The 14,041-nt window shown below is 37.2% G+C and overlaps 1 protein-coding gene across 1 annotated transcript; it reads right to left on the bottom strand.

The window, feature by feature from the left end:
• Window positions 1–9,400: 9,400 nt before the first annotated feature.
• MKRN3 (makorin ring finger protein 3) lies at window positions 9,401–13,557 on the bottom strand. The gene has a single exon (XM_023256161.2). The coding sequence runs from the start codon at window positions 13,356–13,358 to the stop codon at window positions 11,892–11,894; it is 1,467 nt and encodes a 488-aa protein (XP_023111929.2). The 5' UTR covers window positions 13,359–13,557; the 3' UTR covers window positions 9,401–11,891.
• Between the last annotated feature and the right edge of the window lie 484 nt (window positions 13,558–14,041).

Raw genomic sequence — 14,041 nt, 5'->3', positions numbered from 1 at the left:
AAATGAAATAAGATTGAAACTCCATGTAGTTTTAATAAGCATTAGGATCAGAGGGGTGCCTGGGTGTCTCAGTTAAGCAGCCAACTTCAGCTCAGCTCATGATCTAGCAGTTCATGAGTTTGAGCCCCACATCATGTTCTGTGTTGACAACTCAGAACCTGTAGCCTGCTTCAGATTCTGTGTTTCCTCTCTCTGTCCCTCTCCCACTCGCACTCTGTCTCCTTCTGTCTCTCAACAAATGAATAAATATTTTTAAAATTAAAACAATAAATAAGCATTATGATTAGTGATGTTTAACAACTCTTCTTGCCTTTAAATCTATTTGCATTTTGTTCTCTGTACAAGGTCTACTGATACTTTTTGTCAATTTTTATTGTTATTGGTCTTTCATTGTTGTTTTATTGGATCACCTTATAAGTTATGGAAATAAGTTCTTTCCTTGTTTTATGAATTCCATTATTTTGTAGTTTGATATTTTGTTCTGGTCTTGCTCATGTCAAACTTGTTAGGGTCATTTTAAGTTGGTCACATATATAAGGCAGTGCAGTGGCTGCAAGAATGGGCCCTAGAGTCAGATCTGTCACCAACCTTGTCACCATGGGCACATCTCTTAACCTCCCTGAGCTTCACTTCTCTCAGCTGTTACAAGAGGATAACAATCTTACTTACCTCTTAGGATTGTTGAAAGGATTAAATGAGATAATGTATCCTACAATAGAAACTGGAACATAGTGAAGCTCCATGGAGTTGCTACAGTTATTGTCAAAATTTCTTTAAGGCTTCTGTAAATCAGGTCATAGACAGAATTTTGACTATTAAGATTTAAATAAAAAACATTATTTTATGTTGATTCTGTTGATTTTTGGTTTCACAATTATATTTTATATTTTTCTATAAGTGAAATTTATACTGGTGTAAAGTATAACATATGAATCCCATGTTTTAGTTTCCTGAGCTTACCTATCAATTTTTATTAAATAATCTAAGTTATTTTTGTTAGAATTTTTACCATAAACTCAATTCCCATACGTGTCTGTCTCTATTTCTGGACCCTTTTTATATAACTTTTTGATCTCTCAATTCAAGTGCCAATACCTCACTCTTCATGGTGCTGGCATATGATAGTTTTAGGATCTGGTAGGGTTCAAGACTGGCTACTTTTCAATTCTAAAATGTTAAAGTTCTGGCATTTCTTCATATAAGTTTTCACAATAGCTTTATTTATTTTTCTATTCATTTGTTTATTTATTTATTTTAGCTATACATGATCTATTTTTACTTGTCTTTGTCTGTTTGGGATACTATAACAGAATATCACAAGTTGTTGGCTTAAACAGCAAACATCTATTTCTCACACTTTTGGAGGCTGGATGCCTGAGATTGGTAATGTCAGCATGGTAGGATTCTTTGTGAGGGCCCTCTTTCTGTTTGCAGATGGTCACCTTTTAGTTGTGTCCCCATATCCTCATGACCAAATTACCTTCTTATGTTCTCACCTCCAAACACCATCACATGGGGAATTATGTCTTCAATATATGAATTTGGGTGAATACAAATATTCAGTGTAGAGCATTCCATCTCCAGCCAAAATTTTCACATGCAAAATAAATTCATTCCATCCAACAGCCCCCAAACTATTACCTGATTTCATCATCAACTCTAAACTCCAAAGTTTCATCTAAATATCAACTAAATCCAATATGGAGGAAACTTGAGGTACTAATCATTCTGAGGCAAAATTACTCTCCAACTATAAACTTGTAAAACCAAATAAATTATGTGCTTCCAAAATATGATGGTGGGGCAGGCACAGGATAGACATTCCTATTACAAAAGGAAGAAATAGGAAACAAGAAAAGGATGACAGGTCTTCAGCAAGTCCAAAACCTAACAAGGCAAACTCCATATCTTAGAGCTTGAGAACAATCTTCTTTGGCTCTATGGTCTGCTTTCTGGACCCAATGGGCAGTGGTCCTCTCCCTGCAGCACTGTTAGGTGGGAGTCACACCCCCAGGGCTCTGCCAAGTAGATGTCATGTCCCCAAGGTTCTGTGCAGCCCTATCCCCACAGCTTAGGGCAGAGGCTGTCTGGCCTGTTGAAGCCAAGGTGATGACACTCACTTTTGAAACTGAGGAGGCACCCTGATGATCTCTGAGTCACCTTTGAAGAATAGAGCATGTTGTCTTGTCTTGAAGAATAGAGCATGTTGAGAGCCAAATAGTTCTTATAGTCCTGTCTTGTAAATTCCAACAAATTTCACTCATGGCCTTCCTTCATTCTATCTTCTCTCTCTGTTCCCTTAAACTCAAATTGGTAGTGTTCTTGTTGGGGCAGCTGATTAGGCCTATGGTTCACACTCACACCAATATTGTTATCAAATAGTTGGTCTGCCACACCTTAGTTTTCTCTTCTGAACACACTTATTTTTGTAATATAGGCAGACTTATAATTTTTGAAATCTTTATTTTCTGGTTTCTTTTTGCTTAATAATTCTGTCTTCAATTCATTTCTTTCTTCTCACATTTTACTATATGAAATCAAGAGAAGCCAAGGTGCTCCTTCAACACGTTGTTTACAAATCTCAGTTAAATATTCACTTTGTCACTCACAAGTTCTACTCTCCACAAAATGCTATTATGTAAACACAATTCAGCTAACTTGTTTGCCACTTTATAACAAAAATCACACTTTCTCCACTGTCCAATGACATATTCTTTATTTCCATCTGAAACCTCTCAGATTGGCCATCATTGTCTTTATTTCTACCAATTTCTGTGTGTTTTTTGTGTATTATCTAAGAAGATACAAGCTTTCCCTACAGCTCTCCTCTTTCCTTCCTGAACTTTCACTAGAGTGAAAGACCTTCAAAAGTCTCTTCACACCAATATCATTTTTTCTAGCATGTATCTCAAAATTCTTCCAGTCTCTACCTATTACCAGTTCCGTAACCATATATATCTATATATCTATATCTATATATCTATATATCTATATCTATATCTATATGTACACACACACACACACACACACACACACACACATATATATATATATGTTACAGTATCACTCTACTTGGTACCAACTTCTGTCTTACTTCAGGCTACTATAGCAAAATATCATAGACTGGGCAGCTTAAACAATTAACTTTTATTTCTCAGTTCTGGAGGCTGAAACTCCAAGATCAGGTTGTCAGTATGTTGGGTTCTTGGTGACAGCCCTCTTTTTGTTTTGCAGACAGCCACCTTCTAGCTATACCATCATATTGTGGATAGAGAAAGATTCTCTCTCTCATCTTTCCTTATGAAGACACTAATGCCACATATGAGGGCTCCAAACTCATGATCCGATTACCTCAGCAAGGCCCCAATTCCTGGGGATTAGGGCTTCAATATATGAATGGGGGGGCACAAAAATTGAGTCCAAAGCAGTACATTATTAGGATTATGTGAAGTCCATAAATTAAATCAAATAATTGACATAATGGTGATATTTGTTCTCTATCAAATCCCATGGTATATGTTTTCATTTCTTCAAGTACTCTCAGAATACTTCATGTGTTTAAGTAAATTTACTTTCTCTTTTTTCTTTCTTTATCCTTCTTTCTTTCTTTCTCTTCCTTCTTTTTCAACTTTTTCAGATTTAAGTTTACTCTTATGTGCTTAAAATTAGTTTCCATTAAAAAATGTCTTTCTTACATTCATTTTTAATGTCTTATTGTTTATTTATTTTGAGAGAGAGAGAGAGACAGAAAGAGAGAGAGAGCAGGGAAGGGGCAGAGAGAGAGAGAGAATCCCAAGCAAGCTCTGAGCTGCAAGCACAGTGCCTGATGTGGGGCTCGAAACATTGGATCATGACCTAAGCCAAAAACGAGAGTCAGACACTTAACCAACTGACCCACCCAGGTGCCCCTCCTACATTTTCTACATGGCTGATGTTTTATAAGTGAAATGTATTATTATTATATTATTTTTTTCTAAGCACCTTATTTATTTCTTTTGAAGTTTTCTGGACAGTTTTGGAGTTTCAACATATAATAGTGTATCATCTGCTGAAAGAAATAAATTTATATTTTCCTTTGAAGTTTATATATCTATTTCTTTTGGTATTGTATGCAATTGCATTATCAAAATGCAGTTGACCCGTGAACACCACAGGTTTGAACTGTGCAGGTCCATTTATATGCAGATTTTTAAAAAAATATATAGTATGCATTATAAATGTATCTTCTCTTTCTTATGATTTCCTTAATAGCATTTTCTTTTCTCTAGCTTATTCTGAGAATATAGTATATAATACATATAACATTAAAAATATTTTTTAATTGACTTTTTATGTTATCAGTAAGGCTTCTGGTCAACAGCAGGCCTTTAGTAGTTAAGTTTTTTGAAGTCAAAAGAAGTATGTGAATTTATGACTACACAGGATGGGAGTGTGGCACCCCTAACTCCATGTTGTTGAGGGATCAACTATAATGTTAACTGGCAGTGAAGAGGAGGGATCTCCTTGTTTTTGCCTGATTAAAGGAGATAATTATATGACTACACTCCTTTGACTTATTAAAAGGATAAACATGCTGAAATATTTTATTCTGAATTTTACTAATATTTATTTTTTTGCATTTTGCATTTTTCATAAACTTGATCACTACTGTGTGTGTGATTGCATAATGTGCTTTTCATTCCTATTTTTTCATTTTCTTAATTGATAATGGTTTATTTTATAAATTGTGAAAAAATCAAATCAGCCTTAATATTTAATATTTTATATTATTTACTTTCATCTCCTTTATTTACTTTCTTAGTTATGTATTTTTGTGGCTGTCTGCATTAAAAAAAAGACATATACTACACAAAGCAATCTACAGATTTAATGCAATCCCTATCAAAATACTAACAGCATTTTTTTGCAGAGGCAGAGCATAAAATCCAAAAATTTGTATGGAAACACAAAAGTCCCTAAATAGCCAAAGCAACCTTGAAAACAAACAAACAAAGCTGAAGGCATCACAATTCTGGACATCAAATCCTATTACAAAGCTGTATTGATCAAACAATATTGTACTAGCCCAAAAATAGACACATAGATCAATAGAACAGAATAGAAAACTCAGAAATGAACCTACAACTAAATGGTCAATTAATCTTCAACAGAGCAGGAAAGAATAGCCAATGGGAAAAAGGCAGTCTTTTCAACAAATGGTGATGAGAAAACTGGACAGCAACATGCAAACGAATGAAACTAGATCACTTTCTTACACAATACACAAAAATAAATTCAAAATGGATTAAATGTGAGACCTGAAATCATAAAAATTCTAGAGGAGAATATAGGCAGCAACTCTTTGACATCGGCCATAGCAATTTCTTACTACATATGTCTCCTGAGGCAAGGGAAACAAAAGCAAAAATAAACTAGTGGGACTTCATCAAAATAAAAAGTTTCTGCATTATGAAAGAAACAATTAACAAAAATAAAAGGCAACTTACAGAATGTAAGATGATATTTGCAAATGACATATCTGATACAGGGCTAGTATATAAAATATATAAGGAATTTATAAAACTCAACACCCCCTAAATGAACAATCCAATCAAAAATGGTCAGAAGGTGGGGCGCGTGGGTGGCTGAGTCATTTGAGCCTCCGACTACAGCTCAGGTCATGATTTTACAGCTTGTGAGTTCGAGTCCCACGTCAGGCTCTGTGCTGACAGCTCAGAGCCTGGAGCCTGCTTCAGATTCTGTGCCTCCTCTCTCTCTGCCCCAACCCACTAGCATTCTGTCTCTGTCTCTCTCAAAAATAAATAAACATTAAAAAAATTTTTTTAAGTGGGCAGAAGACATGTCTTCTCCAAAGAAGACATCTAGATAGCCAACAGATATATGAAAAGATGTTTATATAGCTTACCATCAGGGAAATGCAAATCAAAACTACAATGAGATATCACCTCACACTGGTCACAATGGCTAAAATCAACAGCACAAGAAACAACAGGTGCTGGCGACGATGTGAAGAAAGGGGAACCGTCTTGCACTGCTGGGAGGAATTCAAACTGGTACAAACTGTAAAACAGTTCCACAAATACTTAAAAATAGAACTACCCTATCATATAGCAATTGCACTACTAGGTATTTACCCAAAGAATATAAAAAATACTAATTCAAAAGGATGTGTGCACACCTATGCTTATATCAACATTACCTACAATAGCCAAACTACACAAATGACCTAAGTGTCCATGGATTGATGAATGGTTATGGAATATGTGATACACACACACACACACACACACACACACACACTATACACACATATAATGGAATATTATTCAGTCATTAAAAAAAGAATGAAATCTTTCCATTTGCAATGACATGGATGGAACTAGAGTTTTATGATAAGTGAAATAAGTCAGAGAAAGACCAATACCATAAGATTTCACTCATATATGGAATTTAGGAAACAAAACAAATGATAAAGGGAAAAATAAAAGAGAGAAAGAGAGGCAAACCAAGAAACAGACTTAACTCTAGAGAACAAACTAATGGTTACCAGAGAAGGGTGGGTGACAGAAGGGTGAAGTAGGTAAGGAGGGCACTTGTGATGAGCATTAGGTGATGTATGGAAGTGCTTAATCACTATATTGTACACCTGAAACTACTATAACACTAGATGTTAAATGGAATTTTAATAAAAACGTTAAAAAATAGACATTATACTGCATATGTATGCAATATATGTATCTATATACATATGTAAATATTTATACTTCATACATCTGTATTATGGTTTTTTTTGTTGTTTTTTAAGAGAGCGAGCAAGCACATGCATGAGTGAGCAGCAGAGGGGAGAGAGAGAATCTTAAGCAGGCTTCCTGTCCAGCGGGGAGCTGAGATGGAACTTGATTTCACATGAAATCATGACCTGAGCCAAAATCAAGAGTCTGATGCTAAACCGACTCAGCCACCCAGGCGCCCCATCTGTATTATGTTTTAAATAAGTATATTGATCACAAATTTAGTTTTCTTTAATTTGGATATATGAAGATGTCCAAATGATTATTTTGATATATTAAGATAAGTATTGTCTCATATTCTTCCATTCTTTTTCTCCTGGAACATAACCTATTCCTTTCTGATTTTTATATTTTTTTAAATATTTCATTCGAGATGTTTTAGCATCAATATTCACAAATGATTTTGAACTCTAGTTATCTTTGCATTGTACTGTGTTGGTAACATTCTGACACTGATGATATAGGTCATGCATAAGTTATATTAACTATCCCTTTTCTTCTGGACTGGCTTATATAGCATTACAATATATTTAAAGGATTTAGTACATTTCTGGGCCAAATGTCTTCTCCTTTCCTTTCTTTGGGGGGCAGGGCTAAGTACATTCCTGACAACTTTAAATTTTCATTAGCAGTTGGTTTGATCTTTGTCTTCTAATGTTTGAAAAATTATATTAATATAGATTTTAAATTTCTTTCCCATTTGAGTGTACTAACTTCAGTGTAACAAGAATTTATCTATTTCTTTACTGTGTTTTTATCATTGATTTCTTCCTATTTATTGTTTCCTATTTTGTTCAATTGCACCTTGTCCTTTATTTTTTAAGTTAATGTTTTATGTTATTTTTTCAAAGAAACAGGTTTTATATTTCTATTTTCTGATCCACTAATTTTTGCTTTAATGATTCTTAATTCTTTCTGCTTACCTCTGTATGTGTATTTTGCAATTTCTTTAAAATTTACAGATTTGAATACCTAATTATGTAATTTGTCTTTCTAGACAATGTATATTGCTGAATTACTTTGAATGCACTCTTTCATCAATTATTGTAAGAGATATTTAAAAGAAGTTTTGAATGGTAGTGGCAAATATTCTTGTATTGAACTTGGAAAATATTGCCTGTACTAATAATTTTTCATATAAATGTGTTTCATTATGATCTGATAGTTATTTTTGTTAGTGTGCATTCAACACTGGAAAATGTGATATATATTTTTTATGGCAAAAATTCTGACACATATTAATTTACTTTTTTGCACTAGTGCTGGGTTATTTTCCAAGACTCCCTTTTCTCATCCCTACCCCAACTCCATCTCACACTGAGGTTGCAGTTTAGCATCTGCTGTGGAAACAAAAACCACGATCCCAAAATGTTTACAAAAGTGCAAAATAGAAGACAATACGGGTATCAACTATGGACTGGAAATGTTTCCCTTTAAGATCTTGAAATTCAGTAAATGGATTTAATGCCATGTGAGACAAAGTGGTTTCCACATGTTAGAGGGGAAGGGGTACTAAGTAAACTTTTAGCATATTTTAAGTCTGCACATCTACCAAATTTAGTCATGTGAAACATAAGCAAATCAGACTCGTTTCACACAGGCATTTTTTGTGTAAAGTGATACCATCTGTCTGGACTCCTGGGTTGAGACCATGAATCCAAGTGGAGGAGGGGCCAGCACAACTCTGAATCACTCACAGAACAAACTTTTGTGTGGCAAGGGCTCCTTTGTTTCTGACTGAAACAGGGGTGGCCCAGCTGTCTTCATGAACAAGCCCTTGGAATACTTTGTATAGCTATGGTGGCAGTGGCATCCCTTTATTTGACCTCTAAATGAGCTGAGGAGGGAACAGGAAATCCTTTTTTAAACATCATTTTATTTTTTATTTTCTTATTTAGACATCCATCACAAATAATACATGTTTTTGTTGTTGTTTACTATATATCAGAAATTAAATAGCACATTTTTAGTTTTAACTGAATGACTTTGGTTGAAAAAATTACTCCATCTTTTTGAAATTATGACTATAAAGGTAATGTGCCTCCATGCTACACAAAATCTTAAACTAATAATGTTACTTTAACACAAGTTCTAAAGATTTCAAAAAGAAAAACTTCATGGAGTATTAATTCTTGTGCAAGCTCTTCTCAAGTACACAAACACACATAAGTCCTATTTTTTACACATGTCACTTTAAAAATCCCAGCTATGTTTCAAGTTCTTTGTCCAGATTACATTTGGTCATCATAACAACCCTGTAAAATAGATGGTGTTGTACCCATTTCTCATATAAAAAAGTTGAGGTATAGAAAATTTAAGTGACTTTCTCCAGATTGCACGGCTGGTAAGAAGCAGTCAAGATTGTAAGTATTCTTTGTCACCAAAACCATTTTATCTTCTGATAATTCTTATTCCACTGTATCTCCTTAACTTTATTACGATCGTTCAAGATGCTATTTGAATAAAAACATGCTATTTCACAACATTAGGTAGTGTATACTAGGACAAAGTTTTCAAAGCTTCCCAGGCTCAACTTAAAAATCTCTCCTTGAGAGCAGCTTAGCCACTATTCAAAGCTCATTTTTTTTGAGACTTTGGTCTCAGTACAGTTTTTGTGAGTGACCCATCTGGTCCTTTTCTTTGGTTGTTTGGTCATCTGAGCCCTCTTTCCTCTGCAGTACTGGGGTGGCCTCAGGGGAACCAGCATATTTGAATTTTGTTTTGAATCACTCACCCTGCATGACAGTAAGAGTGAGGCTTCTACAGCCTCTTGATTGGTGAATTCTTTGGATAAAAGGAATCAATATGGAAGAAATATGACAAAAATATACTTACCAATAAAACTAGGAATCATGTAAGAAGGAACAGGAAGTGTAAAAATATAGGAGGCTAAAGCATGTTATGAGTAAGGGACTAAGAAATACCAAGTCCACAAGGCAACAGATAAAGCTCCACAGCCCCCACATTCTCTAGGAATTTATTTATGTCCATCTCTTTGCCACCTGGCTGAACCATTCATACTAAAAGATTGCATGTGTGTTTCCATTAGCAATATTCAGCTGGTCCTGAGCATGTAGGTGAGGAAAGAGGCAGCATGGTGACTGTGTTGTAGAAATACAGAGTTCCATTTGCAGTTCCAATATGTCATAGTTATATGGGCAAGTAATATAACCTCATTTATTCCTCATTAGGATTATGAGAAAAATTAGAGCACAAGTACCTCATAAAGTTGGTCTAGGAGTTAAATTAGTGCTTTGGAGAGTGCTTAGCACATGCCACAAACTGCAAATGGACCCTGTCTTTGCTGAATAGTCAGGGCAGTCTGAATCTCCTGGAACTCACGCATCTGGTATATTTCCACATGTTAGCCAAGATAACAATTCTGCAGTTGATGCATACAACATTTTACACATTTTACACTGGATAAATTGTTAAAATTGTGCTATTCAATTGATATTCTTTATTTGCTTGTTCAGTTACTGAAAAGATGTATGAAAATTGCCCATTTAAATTTTCTATTTTTCTCCTTATCAATTATTTATTTGATTACCAGATGGCATATTATTAAATGAATACAAAATTGGAATAGTTTTATCTTCCATGTAAATTATGTTTATATACCAATCATATTTATCTCCAGCAATGTGTTTATCCTTAATATCAACTGTATCTATTACAAAAGCCACAGCATTGTTATTTAGCTTTTCATTCTATTACTTTTAATGTTTCTGTATTCTTATACTGTAGATGTGTATTTTAAACAGCAATTTAGCTTCATTTTTATTTTAATCATGTCTGGTAATCTTTGAGTTTTAGTTTTTAAACCATTTTCATTTAATCTGATAGTGTAATTGTGCTATACTATCTCCTTATTACTATTGTGTTTAGTTTTTGTTCCTTTATACATTTCACTTTTTTTTTAATCTTTTCACTCTTATATTCTGACTTGTTCCAATATTTTTATTATTCTATTTTCTCTTTCATAATTTTGTCATTTGTATGTTGAAAACTTGTCAAAAGCCCCTTTTTTAATGTCAAGAGACAATACAAAATATTAATACAAAGAACTGTATATCTGATTTCAAGGCTGATTGTGCTGTTATAAGGAATGTGATTGTGCTAAATCGCATGGGAACACACATTTGTGTATTTATAATAGGAGAGTGAGCTAGCGATGCCACCAAAGGAATTACCAAGGTCCTACTTTGTAAGTCCTTTATCTGTGTCTGCTACATTTGACCACAGCCACTTGAATATGTTTTCATTAGATACTAATCACTGAAGCCTGTGAAAAGGAAAGATCATTTACACACTTCACACTCACAACAGCAAATACTATTAGCCTTTCGTTTTCAGCTTCTAGCTCTTCCAGATATATGATAGTGTATATGTTTTATATATATATATATCTTGAAAGATATAACTTTTACACACATTTATATGCAAATATATAATTCTTAAATATATACTTTGAAATGTAAGTAATTTCACATCAAGCTTTACAGGATAAAAACATGTAAACATACGCACTTGGTTCTGGTCAAGTAAAACACAAAACCACAAGGTAACCACATGTTAAAGAGTGCACTTGAAGAGGAATGAGGGAAAGAACGGACATGTAAACAACAAAGATGAGCAGTTGTACCACAAAGGCCCTGCGAGGGTCCATTTCTTAAGGCTGTAGTAGCAAAAAGCTCCTTGTTCAGTTAAGACTTCTCCCTTCACCCTGTCACATTTATTCTTGAGGGACTTCAAAATGAGTGTGGAAATTCTGTAAACACTAGACTAGAACTGAATCAATCCTGTTGAAAACAGAGATGACAAAATAAACCATAAACTACAGTAATATTCATTTCATCGAACAATAACTTTAAGGACTTTGTTACAGTTTACCACAGTAAAACAGCATAACCCTGAAATGAGGATGGACAAGAAAACAGAGATGAATGCTTTGTAAAAATGGCTTCCATAGCCCCTGTAAATGATAGATGTGTCTATAAACAACAAACAAGCAATAGCAGATGACAGACAGAGCCTTAGCACACTAGACCACATGCCACAGCATAATGCTACAGATTCAAACTGGAATATTTTTCCAGCTCATAAGGAAGTAAGTCCCACTGGTCCTCTGAGGAAAAAAAAAAAAAAAAAAAAAAAAAAAAAAAGTGCACTCTTTCCCAGTGAAAGAAAACACTTAAACAACAGATTGGCCAGCCGAAGCATGACAAGCTTTTTTTTACTGCTTTTAAAGGGCATCTCGCCCTCTCCCACCTGAGTAGGCTCCAAAAGTTGACTGCAGTGAGCACCGGATGCCTCAGCACCCTGCCTCTGAGGATCCTCTCCTGGGCCCTCAGGGGTTGCATGCTTGTAAAAACAGTTCTCTCCAAATGGGCAGTAACCCCTGCCTTCAGCAAAATACCTGCAAGTCTTGTTGCTCATTGCCTCCTTGTACTGCTGAATAAGTTTCTGTTTCTCTTCCTCCTCCTCCACCCAGAACTCACTGGGAATGACAAAGTTGGAGGTAACCCTGCACTGTGGACAGGACTTGACGATCCTGTTGCCAAACTGTTTGTCAGTCCTCCACCTGCGGATACACTTAAGACAGTAGGTGTGGTTGCAGTTGGAGAGGATGCCAAAGCGGCAGTCACTAGGGTTGACTTTCTCATAGACAACCTCCATGCAGATGCCACACACCTTGTCCATACTTCGCTGCACTGCAAATGAGAGTTCCATATCCTTTTCGTGTGCTTCAATGCAAGCCTTTGTATGGTCTGCCCTCTGCACAGCATCCACAGGGTGCAAGACCTGAAGCCCACACATATCGCATATCTCTCCATGGATATACATACAACTCTCCCCACGAAAGCACTGCCCCATGGCAGCATCACGGCAAAGCTGCTGACCCCTGCCCACTGCAATCTGTTCCCTCTCAGTCACTGGGCTCTGTAGAGGAGCCCTGGGAACAAAAGGGACCATGCGGCCCCTATAGGGTTGCCCGGGAACAAATTCAATAGCATTCTCCCAGCCTTCTACACTGGCTCCTCCTGCAGCTGCAAGGCCTGCATTGTCTCTCTCAGCTTCAAAGAAACCCCTTTCAGCAGCCAAGCCAATCACAGGCAAGGAGCATGAAGGCGCAGCAGAGGGGGCTTTCGCCACTTCCTGAGGCAGGGTCTCAGTATGCGCAGCCGTGCTAGGGCCTTGGTCTGCAGAGGCCCGAGGCAGTGAACCATGGCCCTCCCTGGCCAACTGCTGGCCTGAGAGGTCATGTGAGTAGCGACAGTTCTCCCCCTCCTTGCAAAGCCCATGCAGATAATACCTGCAGATGACTTGCTTCGTCCAGCTGCCACCACTCCGGCCCTGCAAGCGACTGGGCCCAGCCCCTCCCCCTGCAGCCTGGGCAGGCCTCAGACGTGACGCGCGAAGGGGGGCCGGACCTGTAGCCGCAAATTGCCGGAAGACCGGGCGAGTGCGGAGACTAGGCCCAGGTGCACCCTCCCCTGCTGCCTCGGCACCCGTAGATGCCCCAGGTGCCTCAGAGGCTTCAGTGGGAGCTGCAGGCTCTTCCATGGCAGCCTCTTCCCCCCAAAAGGTACCGGAACTTCCCCTGTGTGCCTTCCTTTGGGCTAGAGGCCCGGAGGGTAGCAGCCGGCACGGGGACCTTGTTTCGGGGAAGTGTGCATCTCTTTTCCTTTCCCCCTGCTCTCTTCCTGTGACTGTGGTTCCTACTGCCTTCTCTGGGCAGGCGCGGCGGACACTTCCTGTGGTGGCAACGTCAATCCTCTATTCATTCCGTACGGTCTGTGCAGCGTGCACGGTGATTGCGGATCTTCCTTTGTTCTCGCAGCTGGGGCTGCCCCGCCCCTTCCCCGGCCTCTGCCCCCGCTAGTCTGCATGCCAGCTGGCGGATCCCAACGCTTCTTGCTGGCAGGCTGCTCTGGAGGACGTAATCACAACTCTTTGAGGTTTTTATTTAATCTCTTCCAGTGTTCATTCAGACACCTTGTATTCGATTGTTTTTTCACATATGTCTGTTTTAAAAATCATAATCCTCCCCCGTCCACTCAGTTTTTATTCTGGAATATCTCCCATATAAATTATAAATTCTTTTTTGTTCATTCCATTTTACGTCTACGTGGGACTGTGTGTGTGTGTGTGTGCGCGCGCGCGCGCGGGCGCGCGTTAAGTCTTATGACTGTCACTGTGAGATGCTTTTTGTAGATGCGACAAGATTTCTTCTGGTCTTTATTTTC

This window comes from Felis catus, chromosome B3 (assembly GCF_018350175.1).
Source record: "Felis catus isolate Fca126 chromosome B3, F.catus_Fca126_mat1.0, whole genome shotgun sequence".
NCBI classification, from domain to species: domain Eukaryota; kingdom Metazoa; phylum Chordata; class Mammalia; order Carnivora; family Felidae; genus Felis; species Felis catus.
Note: the sequence above shows the minus strand (reverse complement) of the source record. Positions and strands in the feature narration are given on the sequence as shown.

Excerpts from the sequence above, each read along its gene's own strand:
- MKRN3 (XM_023256161.2), bottom strand. The coding sequence starts at position 13,358 with ATGGAAGAGCCTGCAGCTCCCACTGAAGCCTCTGAGGCACCTGGGGCA.